General features: G+C 34.1%; 1 protein-coding gene across 1 annotated transcript; it reads left to right on the top strand.

Moving 5' to 3' along the window:
• The first annotated feature begins 913 nt into the window (after window positions 1-913).
• LOC126974401 (endothelin-converting enzyme homolog) lies at window positions 914-20,236 on the top strand. Its single transcript, XM_050821880.1, has 13 exons — window positions 914-1,043; window positions 4,970-5,066; window positions 8,892-8,986; window positions 9,228-9,349; window positions 10,361-10,544; window positions 14,260-14,518; window positions 15,060-15,327; window positions 16,693-16,986; window positions 17,590-17,784; window positions 18,329-18,665; window positions 18,786-18,834; window positions 18,922-18,989; window positions 20,097-20,236. The coding sequence occupies exons 1-13, from the start codon at window positions 992-994 to the stop codon at window positions 20,105-20,107; spliced, it is 2,031 nt and encodes a 676-aa protein (XP_050677837.1). The 5' UTR covers window positions 914-991; the 3' UTR covers window positions 20,108-20,236.
• The last annotated feature ends 711 nt before the right edge of the window (window positions 20,237-20,947 follow it).

Raw genomic sequence — 20,947 nt, 5'->3', positions numbered from 1 at the left:
TTCAAAGTTCGGAGTGACATCGTACTTTGAGACTTAAGATGTTAAGTATTCTCAAGCCAGTAATGATTTTCGTTGTGGTTTAGATGAAAAAGAAAGTTGCAAACTTTAATTGGTATTTGGTGATGAAGCTCCATCTCGTAGCTTTGTGCTTTCTTGTTTTATTAAATTCAGACGTGGATGTGATCGTCTTTGTGACGATTTTTGTAAAGGTCACCCGGCGACTTCTGTTACTGAAGAATTACCAAACGACATCTGATTGAAACTGATAAAAAATTAAATGTCATCAAATCGGTACTTCTTAAGTAGCACCCAATTGCAAAAGTTTTTTCATGTACACCTGAAGATTCATTAGCTTTGCACTCGGTTGATTCCATGAGATTTAACCATCTAGTCATCCCGAACCGATTATGTGTAGAGTGAATAATTTGCAAAACTAAACCATATCCATATACAAATGTTACAAATTATTGTAATAAGAATTAAAGACCGCCTTATACGTAACATATCTTTAATAGATTTCTTATTTTAATTTTCCGGCAGACAAGTTTATTTTCGGGTATACTGGTACAAAAGTGAACACCATCTGCAAGAAATGATTTGCTTACTTTACTTAGCTTGGTAAATGTATTATCAACAAATTTTTGGCTTTATCGATATTTCTATTAGCAATGTCACCAACCGTTAGGAACTCGTGTACTTTTTAACGGACAATGAAACATGAAATCCAATTAACGCAAGATTTGCCTTGACGTCTTACAATAAACTAATTTTATTATACCTATGTTTATCCCAAAAGTTCAATAAACCGATGTCACCCCATAAAAAGTACAGCAAGCTAACCGCAATAGGCTTTCAGTTACTGAAATACCTTGATACTGAAAACATTGTTGTATCTCCTGCACGCGATTACAATCCTTACTTACACATGGCTCAAAGATGAATTTACCGCACAGAGCTGTGAGTGTGTTTTCTGTTTGGAATTAATGTAAAAATGAACGCGTGGCGAGTTGACAATGATGATGGAATGGGACCCTCTGTGACTCGTAAGTCTATTTGATATATTTTGGCGCAGTTTAGGCCTTGAACTGAATAGGCCGTTAAGTCATTCAGTTGAAGGTAAAGTATTCCAGGCAAATGTGATTCTCTATCATAGATGCTTTGTGGTAAAAGGGCATAAAAGGCATTAATTTTCTCAAAATTGATTCCTTAAGATTTATTTTTGATGTCATTTCTAATATACTAGATACTACTACCGCTTCGGAAACAAATGGCGCTCTGAGAGTGAAGAAGCGGCGCAAGAAACTCTCCTGTCATACTTTTTTGCGCTCTTTTTGATGAATATGCAACATTGTAGTGTCATTACTATTGCTATAAAATAATCATAATCTAGTCCCAGGCTGTTCGATCACTTAAATATTCAGCTGGAGTAGTAGGATATACGACAGAGCCATTTTTTAATAAAACATTTAAATTTGTTTATAGATAATTCCTGAACAGTGGCTGAGACTTTATTAAAAAAGTGTATAATAATACATTTACCCTTAGCTATTATGTATCTTATGAAGCCTACTAGAATGAGTTACAAGCAATCCCTTATTTCTAGTGTTATAATAAAAAATGAAAAATCACTATTAAGAGCAAAAAGGTGACGATTTTTGTAAATATATATTTAAATTTCAGAAATGCACTGATAATGAACAGTCATAATATAATGGATAGCGTGGATAAGAAGTCGTGCCGAAGCATAAATACTACTAATATAGCCTCAAATTGCATATATATTACTTAAAAAAATATTCTCATCCAAATTAGGATTTTAATACACTTATTAAAACATAATAAGATACCACCCATTCGAAACTATATGTTTTAGACCTGAGAAGAAGATTAAAATAGTTTAGTTACCTTTGGTATCTGGATTGCTCCTTACTTCTATCTATAATAGTTGCTTGCAGTCACTTCTTAGCGATGGCTGCTCCAATATACTCGTGACCAGGTTCTGCTTGGGCTGACTGGTTAATTTTACCATCGCTAACTCTCCCAATAATAAATGGCTTCATATTGAAAACTAGTAGATTCCATATATCAAATCAATCTTTATTTATTCATTTAGGTCAAAAATTACACTTACCAATATTAAAAGTTGTAACAGTTTAGCTTTAAAGAGAAGAAGTAGCAAGACACTCATTGTCACTGTTCAAAATTGTCTATTCAGCTTCATCATTTCACAAATTATTTTAATTGCAATCTATGTAAAGGGGTGCAATAAAAAAAATCAAATGCCACGACTTACACGATGTTAATTATTTAATTAGCCACAAGAGTAATTGTTAGCAGTAGATGCATCCCTCACACACTGACAATAAATAAATTTACTTTTCAAATAATACACATACAAACCGCTCTTCTATGTTACAGCGCATATCTCTTGTCATTGTGGACAGTCTCTTTAATAATATTTCCCTGTGAACTTTAATCTCCTATTTCATCCCCATATAGGTCCCATGTTTATAAATTATTTCTTATCTTGATAAGAAATAATTTATGGGACCACTTGTGCCTAAATACAAAGTTTTTAGTTTTTTTCAGGCTCTAGCTGTCTTTGTACTAAATTTTATCGAAATCGGTTCGGTGGTTTAGGCACAAACAAACTTACATTCTCGTTTATAATAAATCAAATCAAAATCACTTTATTCATGTAGTTCACGGAAATGACACTTATGAATGTCAAAAAATATATTTTTTCTTATTGTATCTACTGCTAAGGGCTAATGAGAACTAATAATATAATATAATAAATAATAATAACTTTTAATTTAATAGCATAATATGAAAAAATGCCTATTCCATATTTGTAGCACCACTACTATATTTCAGCATAACATAAAATAAATTAATATACTATACTTTTAATTGTAAGATGGCAAAAACTCATCTAACAAAATAAGGAATGGTACACTGCATTTAAGATGCGAAGAAATTTTTCCACCAATATATTATATAATACGCCAGTGTGGCAAGATGTTATATGTCACTCGCTATATATATACCAGGACCTAAGGTTAAGGATTGGTCTCCGCGGCGCTCCAACCGCAGGCGTAGTCGCAAAGTGCGACAATTATTACTACGCCGAAGTGGGCAAACTCAAGCCAGCCTCGAACAATGTGTCACGTTGATGTGCCACATGTTCTGTTAAAGTTTGCTAAAAATTTAAACTAAAACGAAAAAAATGCCACGTTGCGTAGTAAAACATTATAAAAAAATACGACAAGAAATAAAAAAGACACTAGGATCACATATCATCAGTAAGTATTTTGTATTTTATTAATTTCAATGTCAAATAACACGAAGTGTATGTTACACAATTCGAAGTCAAGATGCCACGCTAATAATTGCCGTAATAAATAAGCTATTGTTCTTAGGTAGTGCGGTATCTAGTTGTAGCGCAGCGGAGACCTTACCTAATCTAAGACCAGGACATTAACCCTAAGCCCTAATATAATCCAATCAATAATCAAACCATGAGTCACTGTGTACAAAGCTACGAGCAAGTATTAGAAACCTTACGAAATTACCTAAACAGGTTCGACGGTTTGATAAAAACAAGTACTGGGTCAAATACTGCATCTATTTTGTTGAACTAACTCTCCCAATAATAAATGGCTTCATATTGAAAACTAGTAGATTCCATATATCAAATCAATCTTTATTTATTCATTTAGGTCAAAAATTACACTTACCAATATTAAAAGTTGTAACAGTTTAGCTTTAAAGAGAAGAAGTAGCAAGACACTCATTGTCACTGTTCAAAATTGTCTATTCAGCTTCATCATTTCACAAATTATTTTAATTGCAATCTATGTAAAGGGGTGCAATAAAAAAAATTAAATGCCACGACTTACACGATGTTGTTTGATAAAAACAAGTACTGGGTCAAATACTGCATCTATTTTGTTGAACTCCTTTTAGAATCATTTGAAACATGTCCACAAATATAGAAACCAGTTACTTATGTCTGTATAATATGATGCTTTGTAACTAACGTGAAATAAATAAAGATGAATTTTATTTATCATTAAAAAAGTGGCCAGGTTTATTACTTTAGTGTGCATGATAACGTCTTACACTCGCGATACGTTAGTCATTTTGTTTTAATGTGCGTGTGTTGCTGAAAATAGTGGTTAACTGTTCACCGCTATTTTTTCGACGTGTTCACAACTGTTAAAGTCTATATAGACGTAATTTATGAAATATGTTTTATGAAATGTAGCCCATTTCACCGGGACACCATGGTGGCGCAACCATTCGCCGCTACCAACAATATATATACAGCTCTATAGGAAGTTACTCACCTGGTGTCTGTTTGGTTGCGCAACCAATTTGGTGGTGTGACGAGCTCGGACGCGTCATGACTCTGGTGTCTGTATTGTGTCTAGTTTGCTAGCTTAGCATCACGATGGCGCAACCAGTCGCGGTCATATTCGTTTATTTTTGTAAAATTATATTTGTAATAAATATAATTTTACGAAAATAAACATATAAAATGGTAAATCTAAATTCTGTGCCAATAATTTGACAAAGCAAAAGAAGACCTGATTGATATTAGAAACAAAAAATAAACAATTGCTTTAGTCTTGGTTTTGAGTTCGTGGATTGCATTTTGACGTTGGAAAGAAAATTCCTAATAAATTTCATAATATTATTATCGATTTTTAAGAAAAAGTGTTATTATTTTCTGGTTCAAAGTCTTGAACCAAATTGGTGGTGTGACGAGCGACATGATTCTGGTGTCTGTATTGTGCCTAGTTTGGTAGCTTGGCATCACGATGGCGCAACCAGTCACGGCACAGTCTCGATGAAATATAGCCCATATAGTGTCTTCAAAAACTTAATTCTTGATTTCCATCGCAGACCGACTACGCTCTTGACAGCTATGGAACCCCAAAAAAATTGACTATCTGATTCTTAGGTGCAGCCAGCGCAAAACCTTCAACACCACCTCTGAAGAATGGCAACGACCTGCATGAATCAGGTTACTTAATATCGGTTGGATCAAGAACTGCGAGGTATGTGTCTAAAAACTTATGTTATTAAAGGTTTAAAGAAGGTCGCGGAATCGTGAAATATTAACCTTGTTGAATTTAACCCCCAAATTCAAATTCAAATTCAAATATTTTTATTCAAAATAGGATTTATAATCACTTATTGAACGTCAAAATCTACCACCCATTCAAAAGAGACTGCCTCTTTTTTTTTATATATAAAATATGGATTACAATGTAATATCGTACAATAAACATTTATAATTAAAGAGCCTGAGGGTGTTCGCTTTAATCCCAGTCCGTGGTGTCATTAAGAAAATCGTTTATGCTATAATAACCTTTCCCACACAAACGTTTTTTAACAATTCTTTTAAATTTCGTAACACATTTGTTTTGTACATTTTCTGGGATCATAGTGTAGAAGCATATACATCGCCCAACAAATGACTTGCTAACTCGACCCAACCGAGTAGTAGGCATAACAAGTTTATGTTTGTTCCTCGTGTTAACATTATGAATGTCACAGTTTCTAGAAAATTCCTCAATGTGCTTATGAACATACAAAACATTATCAAAAATGTATTAAGAAGCAACAGTCAAAATGTTTATTTCTTTAAATTTTTCTCTTAATGATTCTTGAGGACCTAGGTTATAAATCGCGCGAATAGCCCTCTTCTGCAGCAAAAAGATAGTATTAATATCGGCCGCACTGCCCCATAACAATATACCATAGGACATAATACTATGAAAATAACTAAAGTATACTAATCTCGCCGTATCTATGTCAGTTAACCGTCTGATTTTCTTAACCGCATATGCTGCAGAACTAAGCCTATTTGCCAATCCTTCAATATGGGGGCCCCAGTGCAATTTGGAATCAAGAGTAATGCCAATAAATATAGCAGATTCCACTGGTTTCACCACCTCTCCATTTAATAAAATATTCGCATCTACATTATTGACATTTGGCGCGGTGAATTTAATATATTTGGTTTTATGATTATTTAACAATAAGTTATTGGCGCTAAACCAGTACACGATGTCAGATAGATCATTGTTTACTTCGTCATATAAAACTTGGCTTCGTTTCACTTTGAATATAAGTGTCATCCGCAAACAATACCACCTTGTGTTTTTTTTCTACAAGGTTAGGTAGATCATTTATATAAATTAGGAAGAGGAAGGGTCCAAGAATAGACCCTTGTGGTACCCCCATACTGAGAGGAGTCCCAGGAGATCTCCTGCCATTCACCTCGACCCTCTGAATCCTATTATTTAAATATGAGATCAGAAGATCGAGTGCAGATCCTCTTATACCATAGTGGCATAGCTTCCTGACCAGCGTTGAATGTTGAACACAATCAAAAGCCTTAGTTAAATCACAGAAGATACCAAGTGCATTCTGTGATTCCTCCCAGGCCTCAAAAATATTCCTGATGAGTTCAACACCAGCATCCGTAGTCGAGCGTCCCCTAGTAAAGCCAAATTGTTTTATATGAAGTAACTTATAAGTGTTAAAGTGAGTAAGCATTTGGCTTAAAATATTTTTTTCAAAAATTTTACCAAGGGTCGGCAACACCGAAACAGCGCGATAGTTATTCGGGTCAGAAGTGAGTCCCGATTTAAATATTGGTGTAATTTTACTATACTTCAGAAGGTCAGGAAACACGCCATGTTCAATACAGCTATTAAAAACTAGTGCTAGATATGGTGGTATGACGTCAATAACAGAACTTATTATTTTTACAGATATGCCCCATATATCAGCAGTTTTTTTCATTTCTAATAAAATAAAAAAAAAAAAGGATCTGAAAGTTTTAATTATTTCTGCTGGGCTAACAACACTGAATTTGAAATTTTGTTTACATTCCTTAACATTTTCCAAAAGAAGTGACTCGGCAACACTGGTGGAGGAGACAAGGGTGCTTGAGATGGAAACTGGAATGTCAGAAAAAAATTCTCAAAAGCAGAAGCTACTTACTGCTCAGAGTGGATTTTTGTATTGTTTATTATTAGATTATATTCAAACTTGCAGTCTTTCGCTCTTCCAGATTCCCAGTTAATAATTTTCCAGGTCATTTTTATTTTATTTGAAGCATTTTTAATTATTTCTCTAATATTCATTGACTTAGCAATAGTACATACTTTCTTAAATAATTTTGAATAATTTTTCACATATACAAGGAAAGATGCATCATGATTACATAATGATCTCTCACTATATAGTTCATATAACCGTTGTCTGCTCCTATGAATACCAGCTGTTGCCCAGTTGTTAAATGACAAGAGACCAAAATAACCAATATCGAGTTTGCAAGTTAACTACAAAAACCTATTTGTCGTATCACCAGTCTTGGACAAAACTCCCCTCACTGCCTTAATTGCCAAATTCGCGGTGATGTAGAAAGCAAAATTGGTTTCGAATGCAATACTTTTAGCAGCTCCACGATCAAACGCTCTGCAAGGCGCAGATGCAGACATGGAGTATTGCTTACATCTCTGGTCTAGTGAACACCTCTATCAGCTCAAACCATTTGATTGTGTGCAATGCAGAGTTGCTCGAGTTTTCAGCGATCCAGGACTCTGTAAATGACTCCTGCAGGACGTTTAGCTGATGATAATTGATACGCCCTGCCCATTACCTGATTCTGGAAAAAATCCAAAAGTTCTGAGCGGTACTACAATTGCGCTCGTCACCTTGAGATATAAGATGTTAAGTCTCATTTGCCCAGTTTTTCCACTAGCTACAGCGCGATTCAGACCAAAACACAGTAATGTTTACACATCTTCGCGGCAGAAATAGGCGCCGTTGTGGTACCCATAATCTAGCCGGCTTCCTGTGCAAAAGAGTCTCCGACTGGCGAACTTCAGAATTATCATTGTATTGGCAGTGTTTTCAACGATATAGGCAACATTTTGCATATTCTGGTTTTATTCTCAGGAATAACTGTTTACTAAGTATATTTATAGGGCTGACATAGTTCATGCACACTGCCCAATGACCTTCTATAGATATAAAAAAATAACGTTGTATAAAAACAAAGCTGAAATATGGTACATGCCACAAGTTACACCATAACAATATTCGACTGATATTTCTATACATTGCCACATTTACTCCTGTAATTTAAAATATTCTTGATCAATAAGCAGCAATGTATAACATTAATTCACTTCAAGTTTGATTGGGACATTAACAGTTGACGCTCGACACTCTCCTTAGTAGGAGTTCCGCTATGAGACTGAGAATGATATGTCCTTATATGTGTTTAAAATGTCATTGACACAGAAGCTGTGGTACCCACAAAACCAGAATCCTGCCCTTAGAAGCCTCCCAAAGATATGAAATATTTAAATAATATACTTAGTCGAGACAATTAATCACCATCTACAAGAAGTTATGAAGATGATATAACAACATTTAAGCTTTTTTGTAAATCTCCCGAGGTGTTTTATGTATCAACGCTGAATTATAAGTAGATTTTTTTGTAAAGAAAATAATGGGACGAGACGAGCAGGACGTTCAGCTGATAGTAATTACACTGCCCATTACACTGGAGTGCTGCTCACGAATATTGAAAAACACAAAAATTCTTAGCGACACTATAACTGCGCTCGTCACCTTGAGACATAATATGTCAATTCTCATTTGCCCAGTAATTTCACTAGCTACGACCGCGGCGTCCTTCAGGCCGAAACACAGTAATGCTTACACGGCAGAAATAGGCGCCGTTGTGGTACCTATAATCTAGCCGCTATCCGGTGCAAAGGAGCCTCCTACTGAAAATAAATAATTAAAAAACAAGAATCTATATTAATAATTGATTACAATTAAACATCTGATTTCAGATTCAGGAGGAAACACAAGAACAAAATGATTTTTATCATATTGCTGATAGTCCTTCTACTCTTGGTTTGTTTGTTTATAGCTATGTCGGTACTGTGTAAGTATTTAATTATATTTAAGGTATTTTCAACACAAGGATCCATAATTCAACATAATTTTGAACACCACTAAAATACCACACAGTATACTAAGGTCTATATGCATACTATGCTACTATGTATACTAAAGACTCACTGAGCATAAATTCTGGAAATATATTAAAGCTTCTTTATCTTACCAGCTTAAGAAGGCATACTATAGTATTTTAGATTATATTTTTAACGATCCACTTCTTTCAGATATAAAGCAAAAACGTTACAAGTCTGTGCGCATTTGCGAGAGTAAGGAATGTCTTCGCTCTGCAGCTAACCTGGCGCTCTCTCTTGACAGTTCTGTTGATCCTTGTGATGACTTCTATCAGGTATTATTGTTCTAATGAGGACTATAATCAGAGTTCCAAACCTATCGAGCTGTGGCCATCTGGAGGGCAAAGCCAAACTGGCTTCGAAGAAGCCCACATTCTAGCGCACTACAAAGCGCAGGTCCAGCCACACATGGAGAATTGCTGTCATCTCTGGTCTGGCGTACCCCAGTATCAGCTCAATCCATTTGACCGCGTGCAACGCAGAGCTGCTCGAATTGTCGTGGACCCAGTGCTCTGTGAACGGCTGGATCACTTGGCTACCTTCCACGTACTACAAAGCTGTGAAATGAACTTCCTTGTGTGGTGTTTCCGGGACGATACGACATGGGTACCTTCAAAAAACTCGCGTACAACTTCCTTAAAGGCCGGCAACGCTCCTGTGATTCCTCTGGTGTTGCAAGAGAATGTGGGTGGCGGTGATCACATAACACCAGGTGACCCGTACGCTCGTTTGTCCTCCTTTTCCATAAAAAAAGTAATAATTATTTGTACTGTTTTACTGTTACCTAGCATGTAAAGTACACTTTGATTTATTGTATTTATCATTCTTTTCCTCTCCTTACTTTTTTTCAATTTCATTCAGCAACAACTGAGTCCAAGTTTGAAATAAACTATTAATTGTACATTTTAATGTACTATTATTACTTACTCAGTTGAAAGATAATTTTATTTCTCTTTACTAAGCTGCGAAATGATCAGGCATACTAGCCTGATCGTATGCTAGCTGATCGGTAATTGGACCAAGAGGACATATTTCATATCTAAATTTTGTTTTGTTTTAGTTGCGCTCAAAATATTAAAAATTAATGAATACATTATGTATTCCTTCTTAAGAGACAGTTTCACTCGTCGTACATCCTGGTTCTTAAATTCCTTCAAACTCATTAATTCTTGGACACTTTACTCGCAAGCTCGCAAGCTGTGTCCACTTTTTCTAAACAAAAAATGCCTCACTTGTATATAATAAATGTCAGAATACATAATTAAATATATATGTTGCTTATCTAGTACGTTTGTGGAAATTGGGCCGAAGAACATCCCAGACCTGATTCGTACCAATCATACGATTGGTTCAGAGACAAGCAGACCAAACTATACACAGTGGTACGCGACTTTCTGAAGAAGAACACTACTCATTGTCCAAAACCAGTTCAGCAGGCGAAAGATATGTACTCTGCATGTATTGACACAGGTGAGCGTTCAAACCTTAAGATAGGTACAGAAGAAAGAGCCTTCACCTGGCGTTAGGTGATATTATGTATGAATTGTCTTGACTGTATGAATAAATATCTAAAATAACTATACTTGAATAATCTTTATATATATAAAACCCCGACCTACTTTGGAGAAACCTGAAAAATACTACACTCATTAATAGTAATCCCGAGATAAGTATACCAGATTACCTAAACGACCCTGATAAAATCAACGCACACTTTCTTGGTTTGCCCCCAAACGATAGTCATGATATTATTAAAGACATACAATCCAATACTAGCATAGATCATTGCTAGCAATTTGAACTAAAATTAGCATCAGAAGAAGAGGTACATACAATTATTAATAATATTAAAACGAACGCCATGGGAAATGATGCACTGAACATTGTAATGATTATCCTAACCTTAGATGCAACACTCTCCACAATAACCCAAATAGTCAACAAATCTTTATCCACCCATACCTTCCCTACTACTTGGAAAAGTGCACTTATAACGCCTATAACCAAAAAAAATACTGTTACAGATTTAAACGATTTGAGACCAATTTCTATTCTACCAGTAATTTCAAAAGTTTTAGAGAAAGTGGTTCTCAACCAAATGACAGTACATTTAGAAAGCCATAATTTAATTCCAAAATATCAGTCTGGGTTTCGTAAAGGTCATGGCACTGAGTCGGCTTTGTTACATATAACCGATGACCTAACTGAGGCCACAGACATGGGATATACTAGTATAATGATACTGTTAGATTACTCCAAAGCATTTGACTGCGTACTCCCGGAACTACTTTTGAAAAAACTCGAACACAATGGTTTCTCTTTTAACACCTGTCAATGGTTTCGATCCTTTCTATTGAATAGAGAGCAAAGGGTAGTTACTGAGGGAATGGACGGACAGAAGAGGTACTCGACTGCTATGCCAGTACAGAGAGGTGTTCCCCAAGGCTCCTTATTGAGCCCAACCCTATTCTCGATATTTACCTCTGACTTACCTTCACAGATTCATCACTGCAAACACCATCTCTATGCAGATGATACACAATTATACTACTCATTCCTTGCTAAGGACGTAAACGAAGCAATTATTAAAATAAATAGTGATCTCAATAACATTTATACCTGGTCAAAAAACAACTGTCTCAAGATAAATCCCTCTAAAACACAAATGATCATCATCGGAAATAAACATAAAAAAGAAAGTGTGCTGAACTGTCAGAGCAAAATTAAAATAAACAACACTGATATAGCAATAGTCGAGAATGCGCGCAATCTTGGACTTATCTTGGACGGTGAGCAAAAGTATGTGCAACATATAAATAATAAAATAAAGACAGCTTTCTTTAAGTTAAAAACTTTATACAAAATAAGGCCTTATATCAATGAGGAACTTCGTCATCGGTTAACTGAAGCTATCTTGTTATCCCACTTTAATTACTGCAGCAGTACTTATGGTCCAAGACTAAACCAAAATATGGAATCAGCTATACAACGGATGCCAACTGCTTGTATACGTTTTTCTTATAATATTCCCAGACGTGAATTCATAGCCCCTTATTTAAATAAGAAAAATATACTTAATATGAAAGCTAGAAGAGAACTACAATACGCATGCTCAATTAAAAAAATAATTTATAGTAAAAAGCCAGAATATCTGTTCGAAAAACTGAATTGGATGAAAGATACACGCAGTTCTACAAAATATTTACTTAAAGTACCTAGACACAGAACTTCACACTTTAGAGGTTGCTTAAGATTTCTATCAGCAAGTATATGGAATGATCTGCCTCCCCCCCTCCGAGGGAAAATGAGTGCATATACATTTAAACTCAAGTTTAAAACTGCCTTACTAAAACGACAACTTGCTGGTGAAAATCTAAAACACTCTTGCTTAAAAGATTTAAAACTAATACACTTTTTTTGAATCTCCATATTATACACACCACACACACACACACATACACACACAAACAAACAAGACTATAGCAAAGAGTAGCGATAGATACTTATGACTATAGTGTGATATATTCTGAATATGTAATATAAATATGTTAGGTATAGTAAGAATAAATAGTATGATAGATTTTAAAACATAATTATATGAAACTAAGTATATGTATAATTACAACATTTGAAAGTTTATTGTAAATTTTCTTGATGATTTATATCTGGACGTGGACTCTAATAGTTCCCTAATAACACCTCAGGGAAGGGGGCGGCTGAAAACCAGCGCTGCTTGGAGTAATGTACGCCGAGCAGCAGAAGCTGAGCCGCTACCTTTTGTTTTCATTTTAATTTGTAATCTGTAGCATGTAAGTTATTCTGTACTTTTTTTTCTATGAAAACAATAAATGTGATTTTATTTTATTTATTTTATTTATCAAATAATCAAAAATACGCAATCGGGATTTTATTTGGCGTGAAGAAAGCATACGAGACAATTAAATACGAAATTCTTGTGAATAAACTATATGACATTGGTATCCGCGGTATAGCTCATAAGTGGTTTACTTCCTTTCTCAGCAATCGTTCACAGTACGTCGAAATAGATCATCTAGATGAAAGCTCCAAAACTATATCGCGCGTCAGGTCGAGGGCCCAGCAGGTGCGGGACTCAATTCCTCAGGGGTCCGTACTCGGATGTGACCTCTTTCTTATTTACATCAATGACCTTCCGAAAGTTATTGATGTACATTGTGTTATGTTTGCAGACGATTTTTCCGTTGTGTTCCCTTGTATAAATAGTAACAAACTTAATGAAAGGAGCCACTCCTTTGCCTTATTTATAATTGTTTTCGCTAAGTTATAATCGTTTAAGCGATCATAATTTAGAGATCAATTTCAGTAAAACAAAATTAATGCAATTTAGACCGAGGCAAAAAAAATGAACTAGACATAAATTATACATATAATAAAACAAAATTAGAATGTGTTCAAAATTTCTCTCTGCTGGGTATAAATATAGATTCTAATGTGAATTTTAAATCACATATACAAAAAAAACCAAATTAAAATTATCACAATTTATATACGCTTTAAGAGAACTAAAGAAATCTCCAAATTTAAAAACGACAGTGACAGCCTACCACTTCTACGCACAAGCGTGGCTAAACAACGGCGTCATACTGTGGGGCAACAGTGTAGATGCACACGAACTCTTTATTTTACAGAAAAATTGTATTCGTGTGCTTGCAAATATTAAACAAAGAGAAAGCTGCAAACCTCATTTTCAATATAATATATTCGAAATATGTAAGTTTGTAAGAAATCACCCAAATCTATATACTAAAATCATAGACGTGCCCCGGCACAACACACGTCGCTATAAAAATAATCTTATGCAAACTAACTCTAAATTAACATTACACAGTTCCGGTCCCTACCCAATGTCAGTTAAAATTTATAATAAGTTACCAGAACACTTAAAAGCCGAAACCAATATTAAAAAATTCATAACTTCTTTGAAAAAGTTACTTTTGGAAAAAAATTACTATTCCATTAATGAATACCTAGAGGAAAAATATATTTGAATGTCCCTCTGTCGTTCATTGCTATGCCTTATTACGAGGTGCATGTGATAATTATTTAGTACTACAATTTTGCTTAGTAACTAAGTCGCATGTAACGCAATTTAAATAAATAAATAAAGTAATCTCTACAATAATTGAAAACCATTTGATTTTTTCAGAAACTTTAGACAAACGTGGCTTAAAACCGGTTAGTAAAGTTCTAGAACATCTTCAGCTACCGCCATATCCAACATTTACAAACATCACAGACGTCAACTATTTAGACTACTCGTTTGATTGGATCGAAGCAGTAATAAAGATCAAAACACATCTCGGAATGGATGTTTTAATCGGTTTCGATATATTTACTGATCCAAAGAACTCATCCGTTTACAGACTTGTTATGGGATCACCAGAAACCACTAATCCATTTCCGAGGTAAGCGTTGCTACTCGTACATAGTAATGAAATGTAATAATAGAAATGTGTTTCTATATTTATAATTGTTATAGAATGTTATTAATTCTTCAATGTTTTAAAAGTAGCAACAGTTTCTTGCTGATTCCTTCACAACATCAGATTTTCCAAATCGCTGGTGATTATAAAAATAATGATTATGATTTGAAGTCAGCTTTAATTTGGATTTGTGAATAAAAATATTACGATACAAAAAATTAAGATAATGTAATTTATCTTCTAATTGTTATTCAAAGTAAAAGCTGACGTTAGATGTGATAAATTAAAAAAAAACTCGAGTTGGTTGCTAATATGGTGATAAGAGCCAAAAAGTTGGTTTTGTTTGGCAAATAATTTTACATATTTTAAGCTAGCTAGGTTGCAAATATTATTGATGGTAGTGATTGAAATTTGTTTGCGAAACTAAGAAAATATTTTTTTGAAATTAAGTATAAGAAAATAATTAATTGAAATTAAGTATAAAACTGGGATTCCATAAAAATACTTCTACACAAAATTTCAGTAGTCACAACAAGAATAAAAGAAACAGGGTAAGATATTTTCATCATAACAATAATGCTTCACCAATAAAAATCGCAAGACATAAATCCAAGAAAGGTGATGAAGATAAAGAAGCCGAGATATATAAGTTGTTCTACGCTCGGATTTTGAAATTGTTTGTACTTGATTCTGGAGTCATGAGAAATTCCAGTCTAAGCGAGAGTGTACTTGACCAGAATTTACTTCAAGCAGCTGATACTTTCTACACGATGGAAACTGACATGTATGAGGTAAAAATAAGCAAATTAAAATTGAGAAACATAGACAAAAAACTCATTTTGATGAAGAATATAAATTGCTTAGGTCTTCTTAAATGTGTGTAGAAGTGACATGAATAGTATGACATCAACAACACGTCATTATACAATTATAAATTAGAGTACGTATTGCCATACTATAAAGTAGGATAGTACTACAGCGCAGCCATTAAAGCAGATGTATACAGCATTTAAATATTTGATGAACAAATCAAAACATATAAAGAGATATAGAAATAAAAATCACAATTGCTATTCGCATCTCAAATTTGGGGTTAAGGACAATTTTATTATGGGTTATTTAGAATTTTCAAACGGGGTGTCGTTTGATATCCCGAGCAATGCAAGTCATTTTGCGTTCCTTTTTTGGCTTATAATTATATAGAATAATTAGTAATTTGAAAAAAAAAACATCACATACTCTTGCGAACGTAACGTGCTGCGGCAGCAGCCGGCGAGTGCAAGAGCCAAATTAGCCCCTGTTCATGAGTATGTTCCAAAAAATAGTTTTACTAACACTCAAACGCTGGGTGAGAGGTTAGACAGTTGATCAAAACGAACCCATTAACCAAACTGAACCAAAAGGCTCCGGTTCACTAGTGTACGGCAGAGTAAGTATCGTTAAGATCCCGAAACATAGCCTATTGATTGGGGAGACTTCCCTAATTTGACACTATTCTAGTGTAAAATGAGTGTGCGGAGGTAAATTATCCTGAAAATTTTGAATTATCTCGGAACTATGGATTTTCGGAGGCAGAGCGTAGAAGGCACTAGCCCTCCATCACGACCTACTATTGCATTTAATTCAAATTTCAAATGCAACGTCGAAAAAACTAACAAAATATTGAAAATGACGTATACATAACTATATAAAAAAGAAAAAAAAAATGGAAACAAAAGTATAACGCTATAATGATTTTTTTTTAAGGGACGAGACGAGCAGGACGTTCAGCTGATAGTAATTGGTACGCCCTGCCCATTACAATGCAGTGCCGCTCAGGATTCTTGAAAACCTCAAAAATTCTGAGCGGCACCACAATTGCGCTCGTCACCTTGAGACTAAGATGTTAAGTCTCATTTGCCCAGTAATTACACTAGCTACGGCGCCCTTCAGACCGAAACACAGTAATGCTTATACATTACTGCTTCACGGCAGAAATAGGCGCCGTTGTGGTACCCATAATCTAGCCGGCATCCAGTGCAAGGGAGCCTCCCACTGATAATGTTTGTAGGTTAATATTTTAACACAGTCGTATTTTCATTAATATACTTTATTTAAATAACATATTTGTATTAGAATAATACAAATGAAATTAATTTGCTATCAATTTATTTTAGCTAGAAACTTTCAATGAAACAGACATTCATGATAATGAACACCTTATCATACCAGAATATAAAATAGATTTGGTTCAAAAATACACTGATGCAATCGTAGAATCAAATAATGGTACAGCTGTGCCAATATGGAAGAGATATTTGGATGGAGTCTTTAACATCAGTGAAGTAAGGCTTGATTATGATATCGATAAGGTCTTAATCTCCGATCCAGACTTGAAGTATTTGTCATTGTTGGCTGCGTATCTGTCGAAAGTGTCACCTGTTGTGACAGAACTGTATATTTGGATTAAGGTAAGCAATTTTATAGCATGCCTGAAATAGTAATGATAAAGATACAATTATTAATAAGAGAAATTGTGTATTTATAAATAAATGACTATTTATGGCACATAGTATAACAACCGAAGCCAGAATCGTTGGAATACAATCCGAAAGACCTTCACAGTTGTACATTAATGTTGTAATTGGTTATTCGTTTCCCGAGATAGATAAAAAACGAAACTTAGATCCAATAACTACAGCTTGCGGACACCCAATACGCAACTCTCATATGAATAGAAGATTATCTCATATTAATAAAATTCAAGAAAATCACAAAAAACAAATGCCTATTGCATTAAAATAATAAATGTTATAATATTAGAATTAAATCACAACAAATAATTGCACTATTAAAATTTTGTTATGTATATGATTATAATACAATACATCTTTACTATAATTCACAACTAAACAATTTATCAAACACCTTAAAGAAAACGTCGGTAGTTATATAGATATACTGTCTCTGTATGTATCATATTGGAAGCTAGCAAGTCTTCGTTTTTCTTATATGGGTCCTTTTGAAAATTTATAACATCAATAATTTTGATTTTATTCGCAATTTTATTAAAGGTAGTCGAGGTGATGGCAGTACATACAACAACAGAATTACGAGAGTTATATCAAAAGTCATCAGCGGAATTAAGCGCACATCGGCTGACGTCATCGCGTAGCTTACATTGTGCAAATGCTGTTAATGATATGCTTGGAATGGCCGTAGCTTATGCTATTGCTGATCAAAACTTCTTTAATGTAACAAAACCGAAGGTAAATTTATTAAAGTGCTTAAAACGTAACCGTCCAAGCAACCAACCACGGTAGTTGTACGGATAATTTCAATAGTATTTGGTGCATTCACCTCAGACCGGGTTTACACAACTAAAGCTCTCCTTTCTTTTTCACTTTCCTCGCAAATCACACTCTTTCTCTTTCGTTTATTAGCTTTATATAATATTTTTTAATAATTCACAATGCTTTGTTTTGTGTTAACTTTATTTTAATCGTTAGCAATAATTTCGGCCTGAAGGGCGCCATAGCTAGTGAAATTACTGGGCAAATGAGACTTAACATCTTTTGTCTCAAGGAGACGAACGCAATTGTAGTGCCGATCAGAATTTTTTGGATTTTCAAGAATCCTGAGCGACACTACATTGTAATGGGCAGAGCTTATCAATTACCATCAGCTGAATCTCCTGCTCGTCTCATCCCTAATTGTCATTAAATTATGGGATGTGATCATCATTATATTAATGATGATTGTTCATTATTGAGAATTAAAATTATAATAATTAATTAAAGTTAATATTTCAAGATTGAAACAATGTTACATGAATTAAAAAATGCATTAGCGCACCTTGTTGGTACATCAAAATGGATGGATGACGATACGAAATTAGCAACTTATAAAAAAATAGTACAGATGAAAACCTTAGTTGGATTTCCGAATTGGTTGCTAGAAAATGGCAAGCTTGAAGAATATTATCAAGGAATTGAAATAGATACAGGATATCATTTAGAAAATATGATAAATATTATACAAGTAAAAATTAGGAAATCCCTGAATAAATTTCGCATGGAGAATAATTACACATGGGCAACTGACCCTACTGAAGTTAATGCATATCACACGTATCAAGAAAATACTATAAGTGAGTATTAAAATTAGATTTAAAGTGATGTTTTACGAGTTTTCTTAACCTTGCAATGGAAATTAGCATCAAGTATTAATACATAATTAAATAGTAATTAAAAATACTTACTGGACGCAGCTGTGCCTTTGGTAATGCTTCAACATCCGTTCTTCGATTTAGGTCTCGAGTATGTATATTATTCTTATTAATGATCCTTAATTTTCTACTAAATATAATAAAGATTGATTTTATATATCCTATAACTTATTTACAGTTCTCTGAATTATGGTTCGTTAGGCGCTGTTCTTGGTCATGAGATTACACATGGTTTCGATAATTTTGGTTAGTAGGTAATTCAACTTTATTTGTATTAAGTACTAGCTTCCTCTACTCTCTTTTCCTCGATACCATGAAATGGTCCTACTGTTGTATTCTTAAGTTCTGTTTGATTTTTATAAATATTTTAGGTCGTCAATTTGATAAAAATGGTAATCTTCTACCGTGGTGGTCCAACAATACGATAGCATCATTCATAAATTTGACACACTGCTTTGTGGATCAATATTCATCTTACTACATTCCACAATTTGATGAATACGTAAGTTTAGATTAAATTTTATTTTGAAATAAAAAGTAAATAGGTTTTTATTTAGATAATTGAAAACTTTTTTAGTATAGATAATGTTAAATAGTATTTTAAAGTTTTCAATTGTGTAATGCGCGATCATAGACTTGTTGGAACTCTGGGTTCTTAATCCAGCAGACATGTGAATAACATAATCATTATGTTTTTCATTATCTCTAATTGAAACGGGCAAACGAATTATCTAATATATATCTGAAGCACTTAAACATTTGCAATGTGACGTTATCGTCACTGACATAAATACGTTGCAAGCCTTTTTGTTATGAAACTAGATACCACACTACCCAAGAACAATAGCTTTTACGGCAACTATTAGATGTTTTTATGCGTGGCATCTTGACATTCAATGGCATCTTTCAAATTGTGTAACATAGGCTTCGTGTTATTTTACATTGAAATTAATAAAATACAGAATACTTAGTGATGATATGTGATACCAGTGTCTTTCTTATTTCTTGTAGCATTATTTTTACAAAGTTACAACCCAACGCGGCAATTTAGTTCCAATTATTAGCCAAGTTTAACAGAATATGTGGCATGTCAACCACACACATTGTTCGAGACTGGCATGACGCCCACTTGGGCGTAGTATTCGTTGCCGCACTTTGCGACTATGCCTGCGGTGTCTAGTTAGAGCGCAGCGGCCGTTATGACAGAATTAGAAATCCCAGTTAGAAAATGATTAGTACTGTTTATTTTAATTCTCATTTGATTAAAGTTGACATTTTTTTTAAAGAATATTTAATGGTACACGTATAGATTGGACGTAAATTTTTGTTGTAATCGTAAATCATGTTTTATAGGTGGATGGTAAAGCAACACTAGGAGAGAATATAGCTGATAATGGGGGAGTAAGAGAAGCATTTGCAGCACTTAGAGAACATTTGAGAAAAGTTGGCACTGAACATAATCTGCCTGGATTTGAACATCTTACGTCTGAACAATTGTTCTTCTTATCTTATGGAAATGTGAGTTAATTGATCTTCCATCTATGAATATGTTTGATTGTGAATCTGTATTAAAGTTGTAAAGATGAAGAGTTTCTTGTTTGTCAAGTTGAATTCGGTCATCTACAAGTTGAATTTCGCTAATTCCAAGCGGATTTTTGAGGAAAAGTAAATCTTAAGCCCTATGCCTCAACTAGCCTATTCAAGTTAAGTTGGGAGTATAATCTCTCTTGAGCTAATTCATCATCAGTGTAGCGGTGCTAAGATTATTGATAACTCTAACTAGATGTCGTAAATAGAAAAGGCATTTATTTTCTCAAAATTGATACCTATTTTTTTGATGTCATTTCTAAATTACCACGCGTTGGAAATAAATGGCGCTCTGAGAGAGATCAAGCGGCGAAGAAGCTCTCCCAGAATTCTTTTTTGCGGTCTTTTTATAAAATAGTATACAATATTGTATACTTCATAAGATACATAATAGCTTTAAGGGTAAATATATACACTCCTATAATAAAGTCCCAGCCACTATTCAGGCATTATCTATGATAAATTTAAATGATTTATAAAAAAATGGCTGTCGTAAATCCTATTACTCCACAGCTATCTAAATGGTCGGACAGCCTGGGACTAGATTGTGATTATTTTATAGCGATAGAAATGACTGTACAATATTGCATATTTTTATTGAAAAGAGCGCAAAAAAA

The sequence above is a fragment of the Leptidea sinapis genome, chromosome 32 (genome assembly GCF_905404315.1).
Source record: "Leptidea sinapis chromosome 32, ilLepSina1.1, whole genome shotgun sequence".
NCBI lineage: Eukaryota > Metazoa > Arthropoda > Insecta > Lepidoptera > Pieridae > Leptidea > Leptidea sinapis.
This window is presented reverse-complemented; position numbering and strand designations above follow the sequence as displayed.